This window comes from Cetorhinus maximus, chromosome 5, assembly GCF_964194155.1.
Source record: "Cetorhinus maximus chromosome 5, sCetMax3.hap1.1, whole genome shotgun sequence".
Lineage (NCBI taxonomy): Eukaryota > Metazoa > Chordata > Chondrichthyes > Lamniformes > Cetorhinidae > Cetorhinus > Cetorhinus maximus.
Window position 1 is genome coordinate 150173017 of NC_135883.1, and position 17848 is coordinate 150190864.

The 17848-nt window shown below is 47.4% G+C and overlaps 1 protein-coding gene across 1 annotated transcript; it reads left to right on the forward strand.

Annotated features, from left to right (window-relative positions):
• The first annotated feature begins 346 nt into the window (after positions 1 to 346).
• LOC144681141 (uncharacterized) lies at positions 347 to 15372 on the forward strand. The gene is made up of 3 exons (XM_078542868.1): positions 347 to 4344; positions 14287 to 14344; positions 14651 to 15372. The coding sequence occupies exons 1-3, from the start codon at positions 347 to 349 to the stop codon at positions 14693 to 14695; spliced, it is 4101 nt and encodes a 1366-aa protein (XP_078398994.1). The 3' UTR covers positions 14696 to 15372.
• Positions 15373 to 17848: the final 2476 nt, after the last annotated feature.

Here is a 17848-nt window from a genome sequence, read left to right on the forward strand (position 1 = left end):
GCTTAAAATCTTATTCTTAGCAGTGAGGCAGGTAATGCCTTTAATCCACAGCCTCTGAATCGAGGAGGTGGTGAGTAAGGGACCAGGGAACAGTGCAGCACTTCACAAGGGAAAACACTCAAGAATCTGCCGGGTGACTGAAACGTTTTTACGATGTTATGAAGAGCGGCCGTCACAGTCTCGAGGGTCAGGTCTGTCAAGCTGTTAGGTTTTGGAGAGCGAGGAGGACAATTGAAGTCACATTGGACAAGAGCATCTGGGAACGACAGGGGAGCAGCCGGGGTAGCGGTGACCTGCCTCTGTGCTGATAACTTTGTAGCTTTCGCTCCGAAAGGCTAGAGCAGCAATGGGGTGTGCGCCGTCTCAAAGCGAAATAATCCAGCACCTGGCAAAAAATACCTTGAGGCCTCTGAAGAAAGCCGCGGCCCAGGCACCTGTGGACAAGCCACGGGCCGATAGCCTAACCCACTCCACCAGCGGAGGCTCGGGCAGCTCCGACAGCGAGTCTAACTCCTCCGAGGACGGTCGGGAGGGTGCCAGCCCGCCGGGGGGTCAAGGGGATGTGGGCCGCAGCCAGAATCTGCCTCCGCCGGCGGTGCCCGCTCGCACGCCCCAGCTTTACAACGAAGAGAGGAAGCGAGAGAAGCTGGCGGCCGGTGCCCAGGTGGCAGTGTCAGAGGTCATAGTTTCGCGGAAGTACGTGCCTCGGGAGCTGCCCGATCGGCGCCCGTGCAGCGAGGCCCAGCAACCCAAGAGGAGCAGGAAACAAAAGGGGCACCAGGTCGCCAAGCAGGCGAAGAGCTCTAAGCTGAGGGAAAACACAGCTGAGGACGAAGAGAAAGTGGATTTTCCCACGTCGCTGGTTAATGCCCACCAAGCAGCGTATGCCTACCTCACCCCCAGCCTTTCCAAGTACGACGCAGTTTTGTGCCTAATTGACCAGGCCGCACAAACCCAGCTAACCCTCCAGCAGCTGGTCAGCTTCTTGGCCCTCCGCTTCGACGAAGCCAACCAGGTCCTGGGGGAAGTAGCAAGCGAGGGCGAGAGGCTGCTGAAGGAGGTCGGGCCTCACCTCGCCTGGCCCCCCGAGAAAGGAGCCCCGAAAGAGCGGCCGGACCTCCTGCAGCAGCTGCTGCAGTACACGGTCAACAAGCTGCAGGCCACCAACGGGGCAGTGGCCGGCCTAACGGCCACGGCCCTGCAGGAGGCCTGTGGCTACCTGCAGTCGGCGGCAGACACTTTCCGAAAGAGGCTGGCCATCAAGCAAGAGACGGACGAGCGGCTGCAAAGAATGATCGCCCAACTGGGGGCCTGCGCGCTGCAGCAATCTCGCACCAAGCCCGGGGACATGGCCCTCTATTCAGAGGACAGTGGCATCGGAGCAGATACCGACTCCATGAAGGGCGACTGCAACCCTGGTAAATGTGGCAGGCGCGTCAGTTCAGATTCCAACGCGCACCTTTTATGCCGAGATCCTCTACCACAGAGAAAAGCAAGCCTTTCGCACGTGGGAATTAGCCCTCCAAAGACTCATGCCCATGCTCTCGATCAACAGTTCAAAGGCGTATTTTACTCATCTCATGAGGAGAAAGCATCATCCTCCCAGCCCTCCGCACCAGTAAACACATCCCAGTCTTCACTAACGCACGACAGGTCGTTCGACTCCTATGGGTCGGCCACGAGCACCGACTGCGAGGCCCTGATTCGGACGGAGTCAATGGACTTTTGCTCGCTGGGCGAAGAGGACGACGAGGAAAGCGAATTGGAAATGGCCGTCGACGGAGCGCCTCAGGCGCCGAGGTCGCCCCCCCCGGGGCCCGAAGCCGCGCGGCCCGTCCCGAAAAGGATCGACGTGCCCGAGAATGAGGAAATGACCATCAAAATAAAAGATGCCATCAGCGACAAAATCCAGTTCGTCCCAATCGCCCCGGGGTCGAACGTTTGGTCTGACGAAGAGGGCAAACCGCGCCCTGCCAGGCCCAGCACCGCCAAGGGCCGCAGCACCCGAGCGGCTAAGAAACGGCGATCGAAGTCCGCCGAGTCGCTGAAGGGCAAGGCGGAAGACCCGACTCTGCTGGAACTTCAGAGGACGCAGAAGGATCTGAGCAGGCGGCTGCAGAGGATGCTCCAGCCCACAGGAGAGGATGAGGGTGGGGGTGGCATGGGGCAGCAGAAGGTGGCAGCGATGCCAAAGCTGCCAGTCGCTCTGCCTAATACAGACCAGGCAGTGCCCAGCCACAAGTTGAAAGCCTCCCTCCACAACAACTTCAGCATCCTACCCAGTCAGGAGAAAGTGCTGCTGAGGAGGATCCCCGCCCGGCTGAGCAACCAGGGCCAGGCCCAGGGCCAAGCCCAGGCCAAGGCCCAGGCCCAGGCCAAGACCCAGTGCCAGGGCCAGGCCCGGACCACACCTTCTTCGAACAAACATGACCCGGCCAAGGCTAAGGAAAACCAGGCATCGCCCGGGCGTGGTGCCGCTCGACTGAAGCGAAACGGTGTGCAGGGTCTGATCGACAGCTTCAGCGGGAGGCACGGTGTCCCGACAGCCGGGGAGTCGGGAGGGGCTAGGCGGTTCGGCCCTCCTCCCCCGGCCCCTCCCCCTCAGCCGGAGAGCGAGATGGACCCGGGAGATTTCCCGCCGCCGCCGTCGGAGCTCGAGCTTGCGGCAGACGCCTTGACAGCCGGGTTGGCGCCCAGAGACGCACGCTCAGCCGCCGGCGCGGCGGGCGGCGCCAGCGCGGCGAGAGGGGCCGCCGCTTCCAGGGTGGCGGTGACGCAGCGGCTCCTGGCCTCGCTCGACTCGGCCCCGCTGCTGCCGAGTAAACAACCAGGAGGCAGGGCCAGGGGTGGCCACAGTGCCAGGGGCCCCTGGAGGCCCCAGGCAGGGGCTGCGGCTGCTGGGGAACAACCCTGGCCGCCGTACAAAATCATCAACCTCCGCTACTCTGGCGGGTGCTGCAGCTCCCCGGAAAATGGGCCAACGGACCGGCTGCCCGAGCGCAGCAGCCCGGGGTCCGTGGCTGGCAGGGGAGCTGAGGCCGAGGGCGCTTCACCGCTCAGCGGCTCCTCCGCCCTCAGCAAAGAGGCTCCAGGCAAACTCACAACTCCCCTCAGGCGGAGGAAACTGGCCGCTTCCGCCGCTTCCCCCTGCCCTTCCCTCCAGGCCACGGGAGGCCCGGCTCCTCCCGCTCCCGCTTCCCCGCCCCCCGCCCTGAGGAAGAGCTTCCCCAGCCCGCCCCTGCCGCAAAGGAACCTCTGCCAACCGGCCGGCTACACCGCGCCCTCGCCCTCCACGGCCAGGAGGAACTGCCCCAGCCGGGCGTGGGGCTCCAGGCAGCCAAACCCGCCAGCCGCCCAGGAGGAACTGAGCCCCCTGGGCAGCTCCAAGAGGTCCAGCCCCCCTCCTGTGCCCAGGAAGCTGCCCAGTCCCCTGTCCCTCCGCCAGCTGCCCCATCCTACGGTCAACTGCCAGCTATCCAGCCCCCCAACCCACCACCAACCGCCCAGCCCCCCAACCCACCACCAAACGCCCAACCCCCCGACCCAACATCAGATGCCCAGCCCCCCATCTCACCACCAACCGCCCAGCCCCCCAACTCACCGCCAACTGCCCAGCCCCCCAACTCACCGCCAACTGCCCAGCCCCCCAACTCACCGCCAACCGCCCAGCCCCCCAACTCACCGCCAACCGCCCAGCCCCCCAACTCACCGCCAACTGCCCAGCCCCCCAACTCACCGCCAACCGCCCAGCCCCCCAACTCACCGCCAACTGCCCAGCCCCCCAACTCACCGCCAACCGCCCAGCCCCCCAACTCACCGCCAACCGCCCAGCCCCCCAACTCACCGCCAACTGCCCAGCCCCCCGACTCACCGCCAACTGCCCAGCCCTCCAACCCACCGCCAACTGCCCAGCCCCCCGACGGCCATTAACGTCACTTCTCCAGTAGTCTCTCTGCGGAAAAGGCCTCCCGACTACCCCGAGGCCGCCCGCCAGTCTCGCTGCCCGGGAAAACCAGGATCCAACGCTTCATCCATCTTCTGCCCACTCTCCCACTCCATATTTGAGTCCCAGCCGCCTTCTCCGCCAGTGGGTGCAGTGAGTGCCGCAGCTCAGCCTCAAAACATCATCCTGGGGGACGGGAGCCCGATGACATCCAGGGCAGCGTGGAGGGACAACTTTATGCTCAGGCAGCCGGGCGACAGGCAGAGGAGGTTGACCTTGAGTGGGGTCCACGCACAGCCCTTTGTTAAGAAGAATCACCATCTGGACTTTAAAACTGGGGCTCAGAATGGATTCCTGGCATCCAGTTCAGCTGGAAGTGAACCCACACTGCACAGCATTGGGTAAGCATTGCAACGGTTTCAATCTGTGTGTCGCAATGGCCATCCTTCATGGGTGGGTTTAAGCAGTGATTGTTTGCAGGCTGTACAATCGGGGAGCAGGTGGGAAAGAAAGGCATTGCATTTAAATAGCACATAGCATGACTTCAAGGCATTCCAAAATGCATAAGAAGACAAGAAATGGGAGCAAGAGTCGACCATATGACCACTTGAGCTTGCTTCACCATTCAGCCAGACCATGGCTAATCTTCTACCTCAACTCAACTTTCCAGGTCAATCATTAAATCCCTCGATTCCTTTAGTGTCCAAATTTTATTTACAGCCAGTGAAGTACTTTTGAAGTGTAGCCACTATTGTGATGTAGGAAACGGGGGAACCAATTTGCACACAGCAAGCTCCCACAAACAGCAATGTGATAATAGCCAGATAACCTGTTGTTGGTGATAAATTTCAGCCAGGATAACGGGATAACTCCGGCTCAATAGTGCCATGGGATCTATTGCATCCGTCTTGAGAGTGTGGGTGGGGCTTGCCTCTATCCTGAAAGATAACGCCTCCCACGCTACAGCACTCCCTCAGTACGGCACCCAGGTGTCAGTCGAGATTACGTGCTTTGGTGCGGGACTTGAACCCCCAACCTTTGTACACCGAGGTGGGAGTGCAATTGCTGAGCCACAGTTGGCACCAGAAAGTACATCATAAGGCCCATTGAGAAGGATTATCAAAAAAGTATATAAAATCTCCATAATACATCAGAAATGCTACTTTGGGTCCTGCTGTGTCTAAAATTTGGGAATAAATTCACAACCTGTTCAGAGCCAGCTTGACTGCAAGAAACGCACTTTCTCTGGGACCGTTTAATGGGTACAGGGTTATGTTAATGAGCAGCAGGGTTATGGTGCAGGTTCCACTGATGTGGTGCAAAACATCAATGAAACTCAAGATTGCACACAGATTTCCTCAATCCTTTGCACTGAAAATTGGCATTACACCATACTTCCACAGTTGTTTCCACATAGGTTTTTTTTAGGAAACTCTAAGCCCAGCCACCACTGGAATCCTTAGCCCACTACATCTCCATCCCTCATTTCAGATGCTGCCAGTTTACTTCACCTCCAGTTTGGGACCCTTCACACTAACATCTGGGGACATGTACCTAAATTAGGAGAGCTGTCCCACAGGCTAATCATGACATAGTCATACTCAGTGAATCATACATTATAATGTCCCAGACATCACCGGCACTGTCCCTGGGTACGTCCTGTCCCACCAGCAGGGCAGGCCCACCAGTGGTGGTGGCACAGTGGTATACAGTGGGGAGGGAGTTGCCCTGGAAGTCCTCAACGTTAGCTCCAGACCCCATGAAGCCTCATGGCATCAGGTCAAACATCGGCAAGGAAACCTTCTTCTGATTTACCATTTACTACCCAGCACCAACCCTGCCAAAGTCCAGTCTCCACACTGAGGATGCCCTCCACTGTGTTGTGTGGCACCATCATCTGTTAAATGGGAAAGAGTCAGAATAGACTGAGAAAAAATCCATGTAGACTACATCAAACATGCTACCATCATTCATTCTTCTAGATAGCTCCTTGCAAAATTCAATCAAATTAGTCAGACATCACCTTCCTTTAACAAATCAATGTTGACTATTTTTGATTAATATGTGTACCTCTAAGGGATGATTGATACAGTGTCTCAGAACTCTTTTCCAATAATTTGCCCCATCACTGATGTTAGGCTGACTGTAATTACTTCCTTCCTTTTAAAAGCACATTAGCCATTGTCTAGCATGTAGCCAGAGAGGATTGGAAAATGATGATCAGAGATTTTTGAATGACCCGGAGTTTTTATTTCTATTACCCTGACCCTATTCAGAAAACATTTTTCCAGGTATCGATCATTCATTATGCGAAGAAGGGCTCCCTGACAACAGTCCTGAACTTGCCTTTTATAGGAACAGGACATACAAATTAGGAGCAGGAGTAGGCCAGTCTGCCCCTCGAGCCCGCTCCACCATTCGATAAGATCATGGCTGATCTGAATGTAACCCCCAACCCCACATTCCCACCCACCCCGATAACCGACACAAAAGTGAGCCCTGGTCAGGTCCAACAAGATGTTTAATTTTGGGCACCTCACCTCAGGCTCACCAGAATGCTACCGGGCTTTAAGGGTTAAACCATGAGCTCAGTTTTACATAAACTTGACTTATATTCCCTTAAGATAATTCAAGTTAAAACAATGAATTAGTTATCTCCTTATTATCCAGTCAAGGTCATTAATTGTGCCAGTTAGGGTCCATCATTAAAGCAACTGTGCCACTGAAATGGAGACAGCAATATATTCATCCCTTTAATGGAACTGTCACTGACTACAGGCAGTTTACCTTTGGATAGTGACAAAACAGCTGCGGACAACTGCAACAAGGAGCAATGGTTCTGGAGAGTTAGTCCCGCTGGGTGCACAGAAGAAGATAGAGAATGTGAAATAAAGACAGAGGCAAAACCGCCTTTAAAATACATATTTAAAAGGCCTCATTAAACAATAGACATGGGTATTCAGTCACATTCATGAAGTTTGTTATGAATCAGGAGGTGCTAACTGCTATGGTTTTGTGCTGCTAAATAAACCCTATTACGTTCAGATTAGATTGATCAATAACATTCATCATTCCAAGAGTGAGTATACTTCAAACCATTTCATTGACTGTAAAGTTCTTTGGGATATCTTGAGGTTTGTAAATGGGTGCTATACAAATGTAACTCCTTTCTTTACATTAGGTCCCTCCGATAACACTTTCCAATTTCTGTTACTGTAACATCTGCTATCTTTTATGGAAAAGCCTTCAAATTCTGCATGGAACAACAAAGGAAAAATCTCCATATGACCAGTCCCAAAAATTATTCTTCAAATATCTTATCAAACTACTCCCCCTGCCCATTATTTTTCCATACCATCTGCCTCCACTGTCTCTCCCTTGATATCCGTTCTACACCCTCTGTGTAAGGTAATTAACTTTTAACCATAAGAACATAAGAAATCGGAGCTGGAATAGGCCATTTGGCCCCTCAAGCCTGTCCTGCCATTCAATAAGATCACGGCTGATCTGCCCCAGGCCTCAACTCCTCTTTCGTGCCAGCTCCTCATAGCCCTCAACTCCCCGATATTTCAAAAGTCTATCTACCTCCTCTTTAAATACTTTCAGTGATCTAGCCTCCACAACTCTCTGGGGTAGAGAATTCCAGACATTCACTACCCTCTGGGAGAAGAAATTCCTTTGCATCTCAGTTTTAAATGAGTGTCCCCTTATTCTGTAACTATTTCCCCTAGTTCGAGATTCCCCCACTAGTCCAAACATCGTCTTAACATCTACCCTGTCAAGCCCCCTTAGAATCTTGTACGTTTCAATAAGATTACCCCTCATTCTTCTAAACACCAATGAATAAAGGCCTAACCTGTTTAGCTGTTCTTGATAAGTCAACCCCTTCATCCCAGGAATCAGCCTAGTGAATCTCTTTTAAGCTGCCTCCAATGCCAGTATATCCTTTCTTAAATACAGGGGCCAAAACTGTACACAGTACTCCAGGTGCGGCCTCACCAACACCTGTACAGTTGTAACAAGACTTCCCTATTTTTAAACTCCAATCCCCTAGCAATACAGGTCAAAATTCCATTTGCCTTCTTAATTACTTGCTGCACCTGCATGCTAACTTTTTGTGTTTCATGCACAAGAACAGATCCCTCTGTGCTGCACTTTTTTGGAGTGTCTCTCCATTCAAATAATAGTCTGCCTTTTGATCCTTCCTACCAAAGTGTATGACCTCACACTTTCCTATATTAAACTCCATCTGCCAAGTTTTTGCATACTCACTCAACCTATCTATATCCCCTTGCAGATTCCTCATCACAATATGCCCTCCCACCTATTTTTGTATCATCAGCAAATTTGGATACATTACACTCTGCCCCCTCCTCCAAGTCAATAACATAGATAGTAAATAACTGAGGCCCAAGGACTGATCCTTGTGACACTCCACTAGTTACGTCTTTCCAACTTGAAAAAGACCCATTAATCCCAACTCTCTGTCTTCTGTGTGTTAACCAATCCTCAATCCATGCTAGTAAATTACCCCCAATACCGTGAGCTCCTATCTTGTGCAATAATCTTTTATGTGGCATCTTATTGAATGCCTTCCGGAAATCCAAATACACTACATCTACCAGTTCCCCTTTATAAATTCTGCTTGTTTTATCCTCAAAGAACTCTAGCAAATTTGTCAAACATGATTTCCCTTTCACAAAACCATGTTGACTCTGTTTGATTGCGTTAAGCTTTTCTAAATGTCCTATTTCTTCCTTAATAATGGACTCTAGCATTTTCCCAAAGACAGATGTTAGGCTGACTCACCTATAGTTTCCTGCTTTTTGTTTCCCTCCCTTCTTGAACAGAGGCGTCACATTAGTGGTTTTCCAATCCGCTGGGACCCTCCCAGAATTCAGTGAGTTCTGGGATATTTCGACCAATGCCTCCACTATCTCTGCAGCCACTTCCTTTAAAACCCTTGGATGCAGGCCATCAGGTCCTGGCAACTTGTCTGCCTTTAGTCCCATTAGTTTGTCAAACACTTTCTCCCTTGTGATAGAGGCTGTCACAAGATTTTTCCTCCCATTAGCTCCTTGCTTATCTGATATCTTTGGGGTTTTTATAGTGTCCTCCACCGTGAAGACTGGTGCAAAATATTGATTTAAATGATCTGCCATTTCCCCATTATCAATTCTCCAGTCGCATCCTCTAATGGTTCCACGCTCACTTTAGCCACCTTTTTATAGACCCGTAGAAGCTCTTGCTGTTTGTTTTTATATTTCTTGCCAATTTACTTTCATAATCAATTTTCTCCCTCTTTATTCGCTTTTTAGTCATCCGCTGCTAGTTCCTAAAAATTCCCAATCTTCTGGTTACCACTAGTTTTTGCCACTTTGTATGCCTTAGTTTTTTATTGGATACTCTCCTTGACTGCCTTTGTTAACCACAGGTGGTTTTCATCCTTCTCACCGAGTCCTTCTTTTTGACCAGGATAAATTTTTGCTGAACATTATGAAATATCTGCTTAAATGTAATGTCTGCCACTGCTCACCCACTGACCTTCCTCTTAGTCTATTTCCCCAGCCCACTTTAGACAACTCTTTCTTCATGCCTCTGTACTTGCCCTTTTTTAAGTTGAGGACATCGGTTTGAGACCCAAGTTGCTCGCCCTCAAACTGAATTTGAAGTTCTACTATGTTGTTATCGCTAACCCCTAGAGGATCCTTAAGTACAATATCTCTTATTAATCTCATCTCATTATACATTACTGTTCCCGGGTAGATTCCACAATGTATTGCTCTAAGAAATAATCCCTGATGCACTCTACAAATTTGTCTTACATGTTACTCCTGCCATTCTGATTTGTCCAGTAAATATGCAGACTATAATATACAGTATAATATATAATATAATATTATAATGTATAATATACATGACAATTGTAGCACCCTTTTTACAAGCCTCCATTATTTCCCGATTTATACTTTGTCCTACAGTGAGGCAACTCATCGGGGACCTATAGACAACTCCCACCCATGACTTCTTCCCCTTGCTATTCCTTATTTCCACCCAAAATTATTCCACATCATGATTTATTTCGCCTATATCACTACTCGCCACCGCAGTGATACCTTCCTTTATTAACAAAGCTACCCCACCTCCTTTTCCTTTTTGCCTATTTTTTTGGAACATCGAATACCCTTGAGTATTGAGTTCCCAGCCTTGGTCACCCTGCAACCACTACTCTGTAATAGCTAACAAGTCAAATTCATTTATTTTTATTTGTGCCGTCAACTCATCTATCTTGTTACAAATGCAGTGTGCATTCAGATAAAGAACCTTGAGCTTTGACTTTTTACCATTATTACTCATTCTGGTTTTAATTTCTGCTGCACTCTTCTGCTTATATTTTCTGTCACACTTTGATTATCGTTGGCCTCTTCACTACCCTGCACCTCTGCTCTCTCATTTTGTTTTGGTTCTTTAAACTTCCCTTCACTGATTAGTTTAAAGTCCTATCTACAACCCTAGTTATACAATTCGCCAGGACACTGGTCCCAGCATGGTTCAAATGAAGCCCGTCCCAACAGAACAGCTCTTTCCTTCCCCAGTACTGGTACCAATGCCCCGTGAATCGGAACCCATTTCTCCCACACCAATCTTTGAGCCATGCATTTACCTCTCTAATCTTATTTACCCTACGCTAATTTGCATGTGGCTCAGGTAGTGATCCAGAGATTATTATCTTTGTGGTTCTGCTTTTTAATTTAGCCCAGAGCTGCTCGTAGAACCTCAGCATAACCTCTTTCCTAGTCTTACCTATGTCGTTGGTACCTACATGGACCACGACAACTGGATCCTACCCCTCCCACTCCAAGTTTCTCTCCAGCCCAGACGAGATGTCCTTAATTTTGGCACCAGGTAGGCAACGCAGCCTTTGGGACTCTCTGTCTTTGCTGCGGAGAACAGTATCTATTCCCCTAACTATGCTATTCCCTATTACTACTACATTTCTCTTCTCTCCTCCCATTTGAAATGCGCTCTGTACCTCCTTGCAGTCTGTGCCCTCGTCCACACTGGGAGCAAGAGCCTCGTACCTGTTGGACAGGGGCACTGGCTGAGGCTTCTCCAAAGCCAAATCCTGGTTCCTCATACCTGCCTCACTTGTAGTCACATCCTCCTGTCCCTGGCCATGGTCCAAATTTGATGTAGTTAATCTAAGGGGTGTGACTGTCTCCTGAAACACAGTGTCCTGGTAACTCTCCCCCTCCCTGATGTGTCGCAGTGTCCACAGCTCGTACACCAGCTCATCAACTCTGAGCTGAAGTTCCTCGAGTAGCCAGCACTTGCTGCAAATGTGGTCACCGTGGATCGCACCGGCATCCACCAGATTGCACATGCTACAGCTGCAACACATTGCCTATCCAGCCATCTCTATTCTATTAAATTAATTAATTTGGATGTCAAATATTTTACAAGTGACTTTCTTAACCGTACTCTTCAGCTGTAATAACGTATCCAGATTTAAACCACTTGGCCTTTCAAAAGAGACACAGAAGTGATACCCACCAATCGCCTACCTGTTTTCCTTATACATCTTCCCTCTTCTAACTTTCTTTGTACTTCCAATGTTCTAAAGTTTATGGCAATCTAAACACATATTATCAGGGTATTATTGTTCTCTTAAGAATCATAAATATTTGAATTTTTTTTATTCATGAGATGTGAACATCGCTGGCTAGGCCAGCATTTATTACCCATCCCTAATTGCCCTTGAGAAGGTGGTGGTGGCCTTCTTGAACTGCAGGTGGTGTAGGTACATCCACAATGCTGTTAGGGAGGGAGTTCCAGGATTTTGACCCAAATACTGTCTCCTGTTAGTCTTCTGTTTCCCAGAGTGATCAGTCCCAGGTGGTCCAACCTCCCCTTGTAGCTTAGATGGATTGAATTAGGAATTAATTGAATTGCTCGGCACTGCCTCCAAAGCCTGGATATCCTGAATAGGTTATAGGAGACTTTCTTCATACCAGTTCTGGCTTGCTAAATATTAACTAGGTTAATTGAATTGAATTAATTAATTGAATTCCATAAATATCTGATCAATAGGGCAGGTGGGAAGGTCTTTCACAGCCCCTGGTGGGGAGGGGGGTTGGTGGTTATTATCCTTGCTGAGCTTTACAGACTTGCTGGCTCCTTTCCATAGGATTGATATGTGAAATATATAGTAGTGTAAATTAGTGTCGGCCACCTTGATGTAGGCTGGAATCACTTTAGTCCATTTCACAAAAAATCTTTATTTCTTTCTCTATTTTTAAAAGTCTAAATCCTGTTTCCAGCTGATGAATTAAAAATCAATATTTGATATGACCATGTCTTCACAACACTTTGCCGGATGCCAAGTAACAAAGGGTGTATAATTCTTGACACTTTTCAATGGAGTATAGCTATTCTTCGGCAGAATCAGGGTCTTTTCCTTGTCGGGATACTCGAGTTGTATATTAAAATTCCAGCAAAGAAACAGGATATTCAGCCCAAAATGTCTATGCCGGTGTTTATGCTCCACACAAGCTTGCTCCAATTCTGCTTCATCTCAATCTTCCCGAGATCTTTCTCCTCCTTTCCCCTTCCTGCACTTATATCTAGCTTCCTCTTAATGGTGGAGAGGGAAGGAAAAATTCCCATTGGAGTGAATTCATGCTTGAAAGTGTTGACTGGTTTTTGGGTGGTCCATCCATGCAGACATCCCCTCAGCAGTAAGCCATGTGGATGGCTGGAGGTGAGCTTGGCTCTTCCTAATTCCAGGTGCGGTCTATACCTGCAGGCCCGGCCCCATCTATTTATCTTACCTTATCTTTGAGGAGGTAAATCTAGTTTTCTACTTACTTTAATATAAGGCTTGTTTTGCATAAACAAGTTGTGCCTAACAGACTTCTTACACCTAGCCTTCTGATTTACATTTGACACTGGCCTTGAGCTATCAATGTAAGATAGTCATCAGGACATCAAATAGGGAATTCTTTCCCCAGAGAATAGTGAGAATAAGGAACTCGCTAATACAGGGAGCGGTTGAGGTGAATAGATGTATTTAAGGGGAAGCTTGTTAAGTATCTGTGGTAACACTGTGGCACCACATGGACTGCAACGGTTCAAGAAGGCAGCTCACCACCAGCTTCTCAAGGGCCATTAGGGATGGGCAATAAATACTGGTCTGGCCAGCAACACTCACATCCCATGAATGAATTAAAAAAAAGGAGAATAGGGAGTAATGATAGTTAAATGAGGAAGAGTGGGAGGAGACATGAGTGCAGCATAAACACCAGCATGGACTTGCTGGGCTGAATGGCCTGTTTCTGTGCTGCATATTCTATGTAATTCTTCATCTTAGTCAAGCTTTTGCAGGATCCATCCCTTGACAATCTCGAAAGCTTCATTCAGATCACCTTCACGTCTCTTTCCCAAACAAAACTTTCTTTTCCCTTCCCCGTAAGTCAAATTCCTGATCTTCTCAATTGCTTTCCTTTTCACTCTCCCAAGAGCAACAATACTTGAGGAATTAATACTTCAAATGAGGTCTGATCAGAGGATCAACCTGCTACAGTTTGATCACCTGTACTGAGCTTGATTTCATATTTCTAACTATTCAACCTCTTTAGAGGAAGGGGTGAGAGCAGAGTTGGAAGAGGGAGGGGTGAGGACAGGGCTGGAGGGAGTGAGGGTTGAGGGCAGAATGGGGGTAAAAAGGGGTGAGGCAGGAAGGGTAAGGGTAAGGTTGCAGGCAGGAAGGAGTGAGGGCAGGGTTGGGGGTAGTGAGGGATGGGGGCAGGGTTGATGTGGGAGAGAGGGGCGAGGTCAGGGTTGGGGGCAGGAAGGGGTGAGGGCAGGGAGGCATGAGGGCAGGGGTGAGGGCAGGATTGGGGGTGGGAGGGAGGGGTGCGGGCAGGGTTGGGGGCAGGGAGGCATGAGGGCAGGGCTTGAGGTGGGAGGGGTGAGGGCAGGATTGGGGGTGGGAGAGAGGGGTGAGGGCAGGATTGGGGGTGGGATGGAGGGGTGCGGGCAGGGTTGGGGAGGGTAAGGGCAGGTTGGGGGTGGGAGGAAGCCTGATCCTTGGTTGCTTAGTGGCCTCAACTCTAAGCTTGAAATATTTGTCTTTATTACATCATTATATAACGAATTCCTTTAGAAACATGCTGACCACTGTTATGTAAGTGAAATGTTGTGAAACATATCACTGCACAGTTGCATAACGCCCAGAAGCGTGACATTCAGTGGTGAACTGGTTAAATTCAATCTTGTGAGGTTTGTATTATCATTAGCTTCTTATACTAATCCCAGTGAACAATTTTTTCTTCTCTCAACAGCTTAGATGGGGGTTTTGAGAGTGAAGACGACCCATGGATGAGGCACTGCGTATCTGAGGTGAGAGGGTCAAATCGATCTGTCTCCCACCCAGAACTGTGTATCATTGGTCAGGGGCTTCAATGAGCCCTACAGACCCTGTTCATGACATTGTGTGGGATTTCCAATACTGCCTGTCCAGGACGAGCTCAGATTACCTGGTTTTACAACGGAGTGACTAGATAATCCTATCTGGTCTGTATTTAATGAGGTTGACCTATTTAAAATGATATGCCTGACACATTGGAAAAATGTGTATATGATTTCTTTTTTTAAACAGTTTCTGGGTGACCGTGTGATTTTGAGAGATTGTCCTTTCACCTCTAGGGGAACTGCATTGGAATAGAATCGAGCTCGAACAAATGGAATTAAAATCTCCTGTTGAAGATTGAAGTGACTTTCATTAACCTCAGTCCAGCTCAGAATGATCATGTGCATTCAAACCAGCCTCAGCATTGTTACTAATAGATAAATAAGCACGGGTAATAATTGGAAGATAACTAAATGTTTGTCGTGGGATTTTCCTGACTGTTGAACAAATTGCGAGACTTTAGTTAATGGAAGGATTAACCAAAATGCGAAAACTTACCAGTAAGAGTGAATCTTCCATTGACTGCTTCTTGCAAAGGCTGAAAGAAAAGTCCTGGAGACACAAGTTGGTGACAAGGTTCACAATCCAATGCTCTTTCCAATAGATCAACTGGCTTTCTCATCAGTCTGTTATATTGTTATTAATTAAACAATGAAGGAGAATGCCTAGTTCAGTTGGAGAACTGGGCTGACAGGTTACGTCTTCTGGTCTCTCTGGTGTAGAACATGCAAAGATATCTCATTACTGGCAAATTATATTTGAAGGATCACAGGACTTTTCTTAATGTTGGGGAATTCTCTGTGGTGAACTTCCTTGGTGTTCACATGGTTACCAGGCCTTCATTTTGAACTGTTCCGTTGAAGGTGATGAAACATTGATGGGAATAGACAAAATCATATTGCATGCCCTGCAACATCTTATGAGAGTAAATTCAAGCATGCCCCCAACCCTCCCACCCTCCCCCCGAGTTTAAAAGTATTGTTTTAGTTAGCTTAAGACATCTAAATTGGCAGCACACATTTAAAGGAGGGTCTCTTAATCAAAAATCACCTTAGCAGGGAGCCTGCAAAAAAGGGAGAACTGGAACAAATGGTCGAATGTCACCTCTAACCCACAACTCAGGGTCAGCGTAAGTGAAGGCCAATGGCCATCATACAGGATACCACCAAGGGTGTAAAGACTAAAGGTTAGAAAATGACTGTCAGTGATCTCCCTGGCATTAGATATATACTTAGAAAGGAAGAATTTATAGGTCTGTCAGGAAAGAGCAGGGAATGGGACTAATTGGAGGGCTCCTTCAAAGAGCTGGCACAGGTACAATGGGCAAAACAGCCTCCTGTGCCGAATAATTCTATGATTGCTCCTTTTTCATAATAGTCAAAAAAGATCAGGAATTTTGCAATTGGTCGAATCAGAAGTGGTTCCTAAATGCCTCAGTCCAGTAAATGCCTGCAGGGAAATAATGACTGCCCATTGGACAGTACCTCAATCCAATTGGCTCCAAAAAAGGCTAGGCAGTTAACTGTGGATTGAAGGCTGATTTGCTTCAGCCATGATCCTGTTGGCCCACCACAATATATGGAGCTGCGTAACTGGGTGGGAATATTGGAAAGATCAGCAACATGTCCAAATAATGGTTAGTCTTTAAGTTGCATTAAAGACTGCCTGATATGATTAGAAACACAAGTGTGGGATGTTCAAAGGAAATAAAGCCTTTTATTCCTCCTACCTATTTGGAAACCATTCACAGATGTATTTTATACAAAATAATAAGTATTTCAGGTCATTTCTCTTCATCAAATACCCTGTTTTAAGTAAAGTGGACTGACTTTGCTTGACTTTCATGAGCTGCCTGTAATATGTAACATTTCAAAGCCAACCAAGAAATAATGGGTACAAATTCTAAGGTGCTAAAGTATCACAAACTCTACTGAAATGGCCCTTAATTGCAAACTAAGCATTCAGATATTGTTAGTGGTGAGTACTCAGAATGGAATGTAAAAATATCTTTTAGCGTTTAAATATAGGATTTTTCAAAACAAATATTATATTATTTGATACCAACAGATTAAGTGCTGTACTGTGCAACAATCCTTTGAAAATAAAAATATAGACTTACAAAATAAATTCCCATTTGCAGTTTTTTGTTCGCTTCCTATAATGCTAAATGCGATGTATTTGTGGGTAATTGTGACTAGGTGCAATCGTATATAACAGGTGACACTGAATAGGCAGCCAGCTTTACAATTTTTTATTTCCACTGAAGTCAACCCAGCTGAAGTTCTCTTTGTACTATTTTAATCCATTAAATGTCATTCAAATATCAAACAGTAGAGGATTTCATCCAGAGCTTTTTAACCAATATTCACACAGAAGAATCTCACCCACTGTGTCATTTGTAAACTCTCTTCCAGTTTACACAAGGCTCCCTGGGCTAAATTTAGTGTCAACAGGTGTTAGGTGAAGATTGGATGGAGCAGCGGAATAGCATTGTCTTGACACTGAGCATTGTCAGTAACTCGTCCTGAGTTCTGATCATGTGGTTACGCCTCTGTCCATTTGCTAATCAAGGGCCCATGTAGGGATGAATATGATGATCAGGTTATAGGAACACATGTAGGGAAATAAACATTATCTGATCATTTCATTGCTGGTTGTGGGAGACAGTTGTGCACAAATTGGCTGCCATGTTTCTTACATCACTTCAGAAGGACTGGTTGTAATGAGTTTTGTGACGTCACAAGGTTGTGAAAGGAGCTATATAAATGCAAGCCTTTCAAATTACACGCACCCAACCCATTTGTGAGGATAAGATAGAACTGAGTTTGAGATACACAGAAATGCATAAAGGTTACAAGAAAGCAAGCCATTTGGCCCTACCTGGGAAATAGTTCCTGTTCCATTGACCTACCCTGTTTCAAACACCTTCATCCCCTATACTTTCATCCAGCTCCACAATCTCCTATCCAATGTAGGAATAGGTTCTGAGTCAACCCCTAACCTGGAAGTAAACTCCAAAGCTTCGCAACTTCCTCAGTCCTATATTTAATCTTGTGACTGTATTCCTCGTTCTAAACCCCTCAACTACTGGAAACAGGTCCCTGTCCCTAATTTCACCATTTTAAACACTCTTTCGCATGAATCTTAATCTTTATGACAAAAAAAGTCCAAATAATATTTAAAAGATTACACCTCAAATGTAATTGTTTATTTACAATAAGACAGCAGTACACAAACAACACATGATTTTAGTCCAGAAAGTCCCAATAAATTACAATTTATTCCATAAAACCTGTCTAATAAAGAAGACAGATAGTACTTACATTATACACATTTCTTTATCATTAACCAGAAGTCCTGCAGTGCAGATGAAACATCCTAAATGGAATTAACAATGAGGGAAAATTTTAATTCTGCTAAGTTACAGTAGTGAT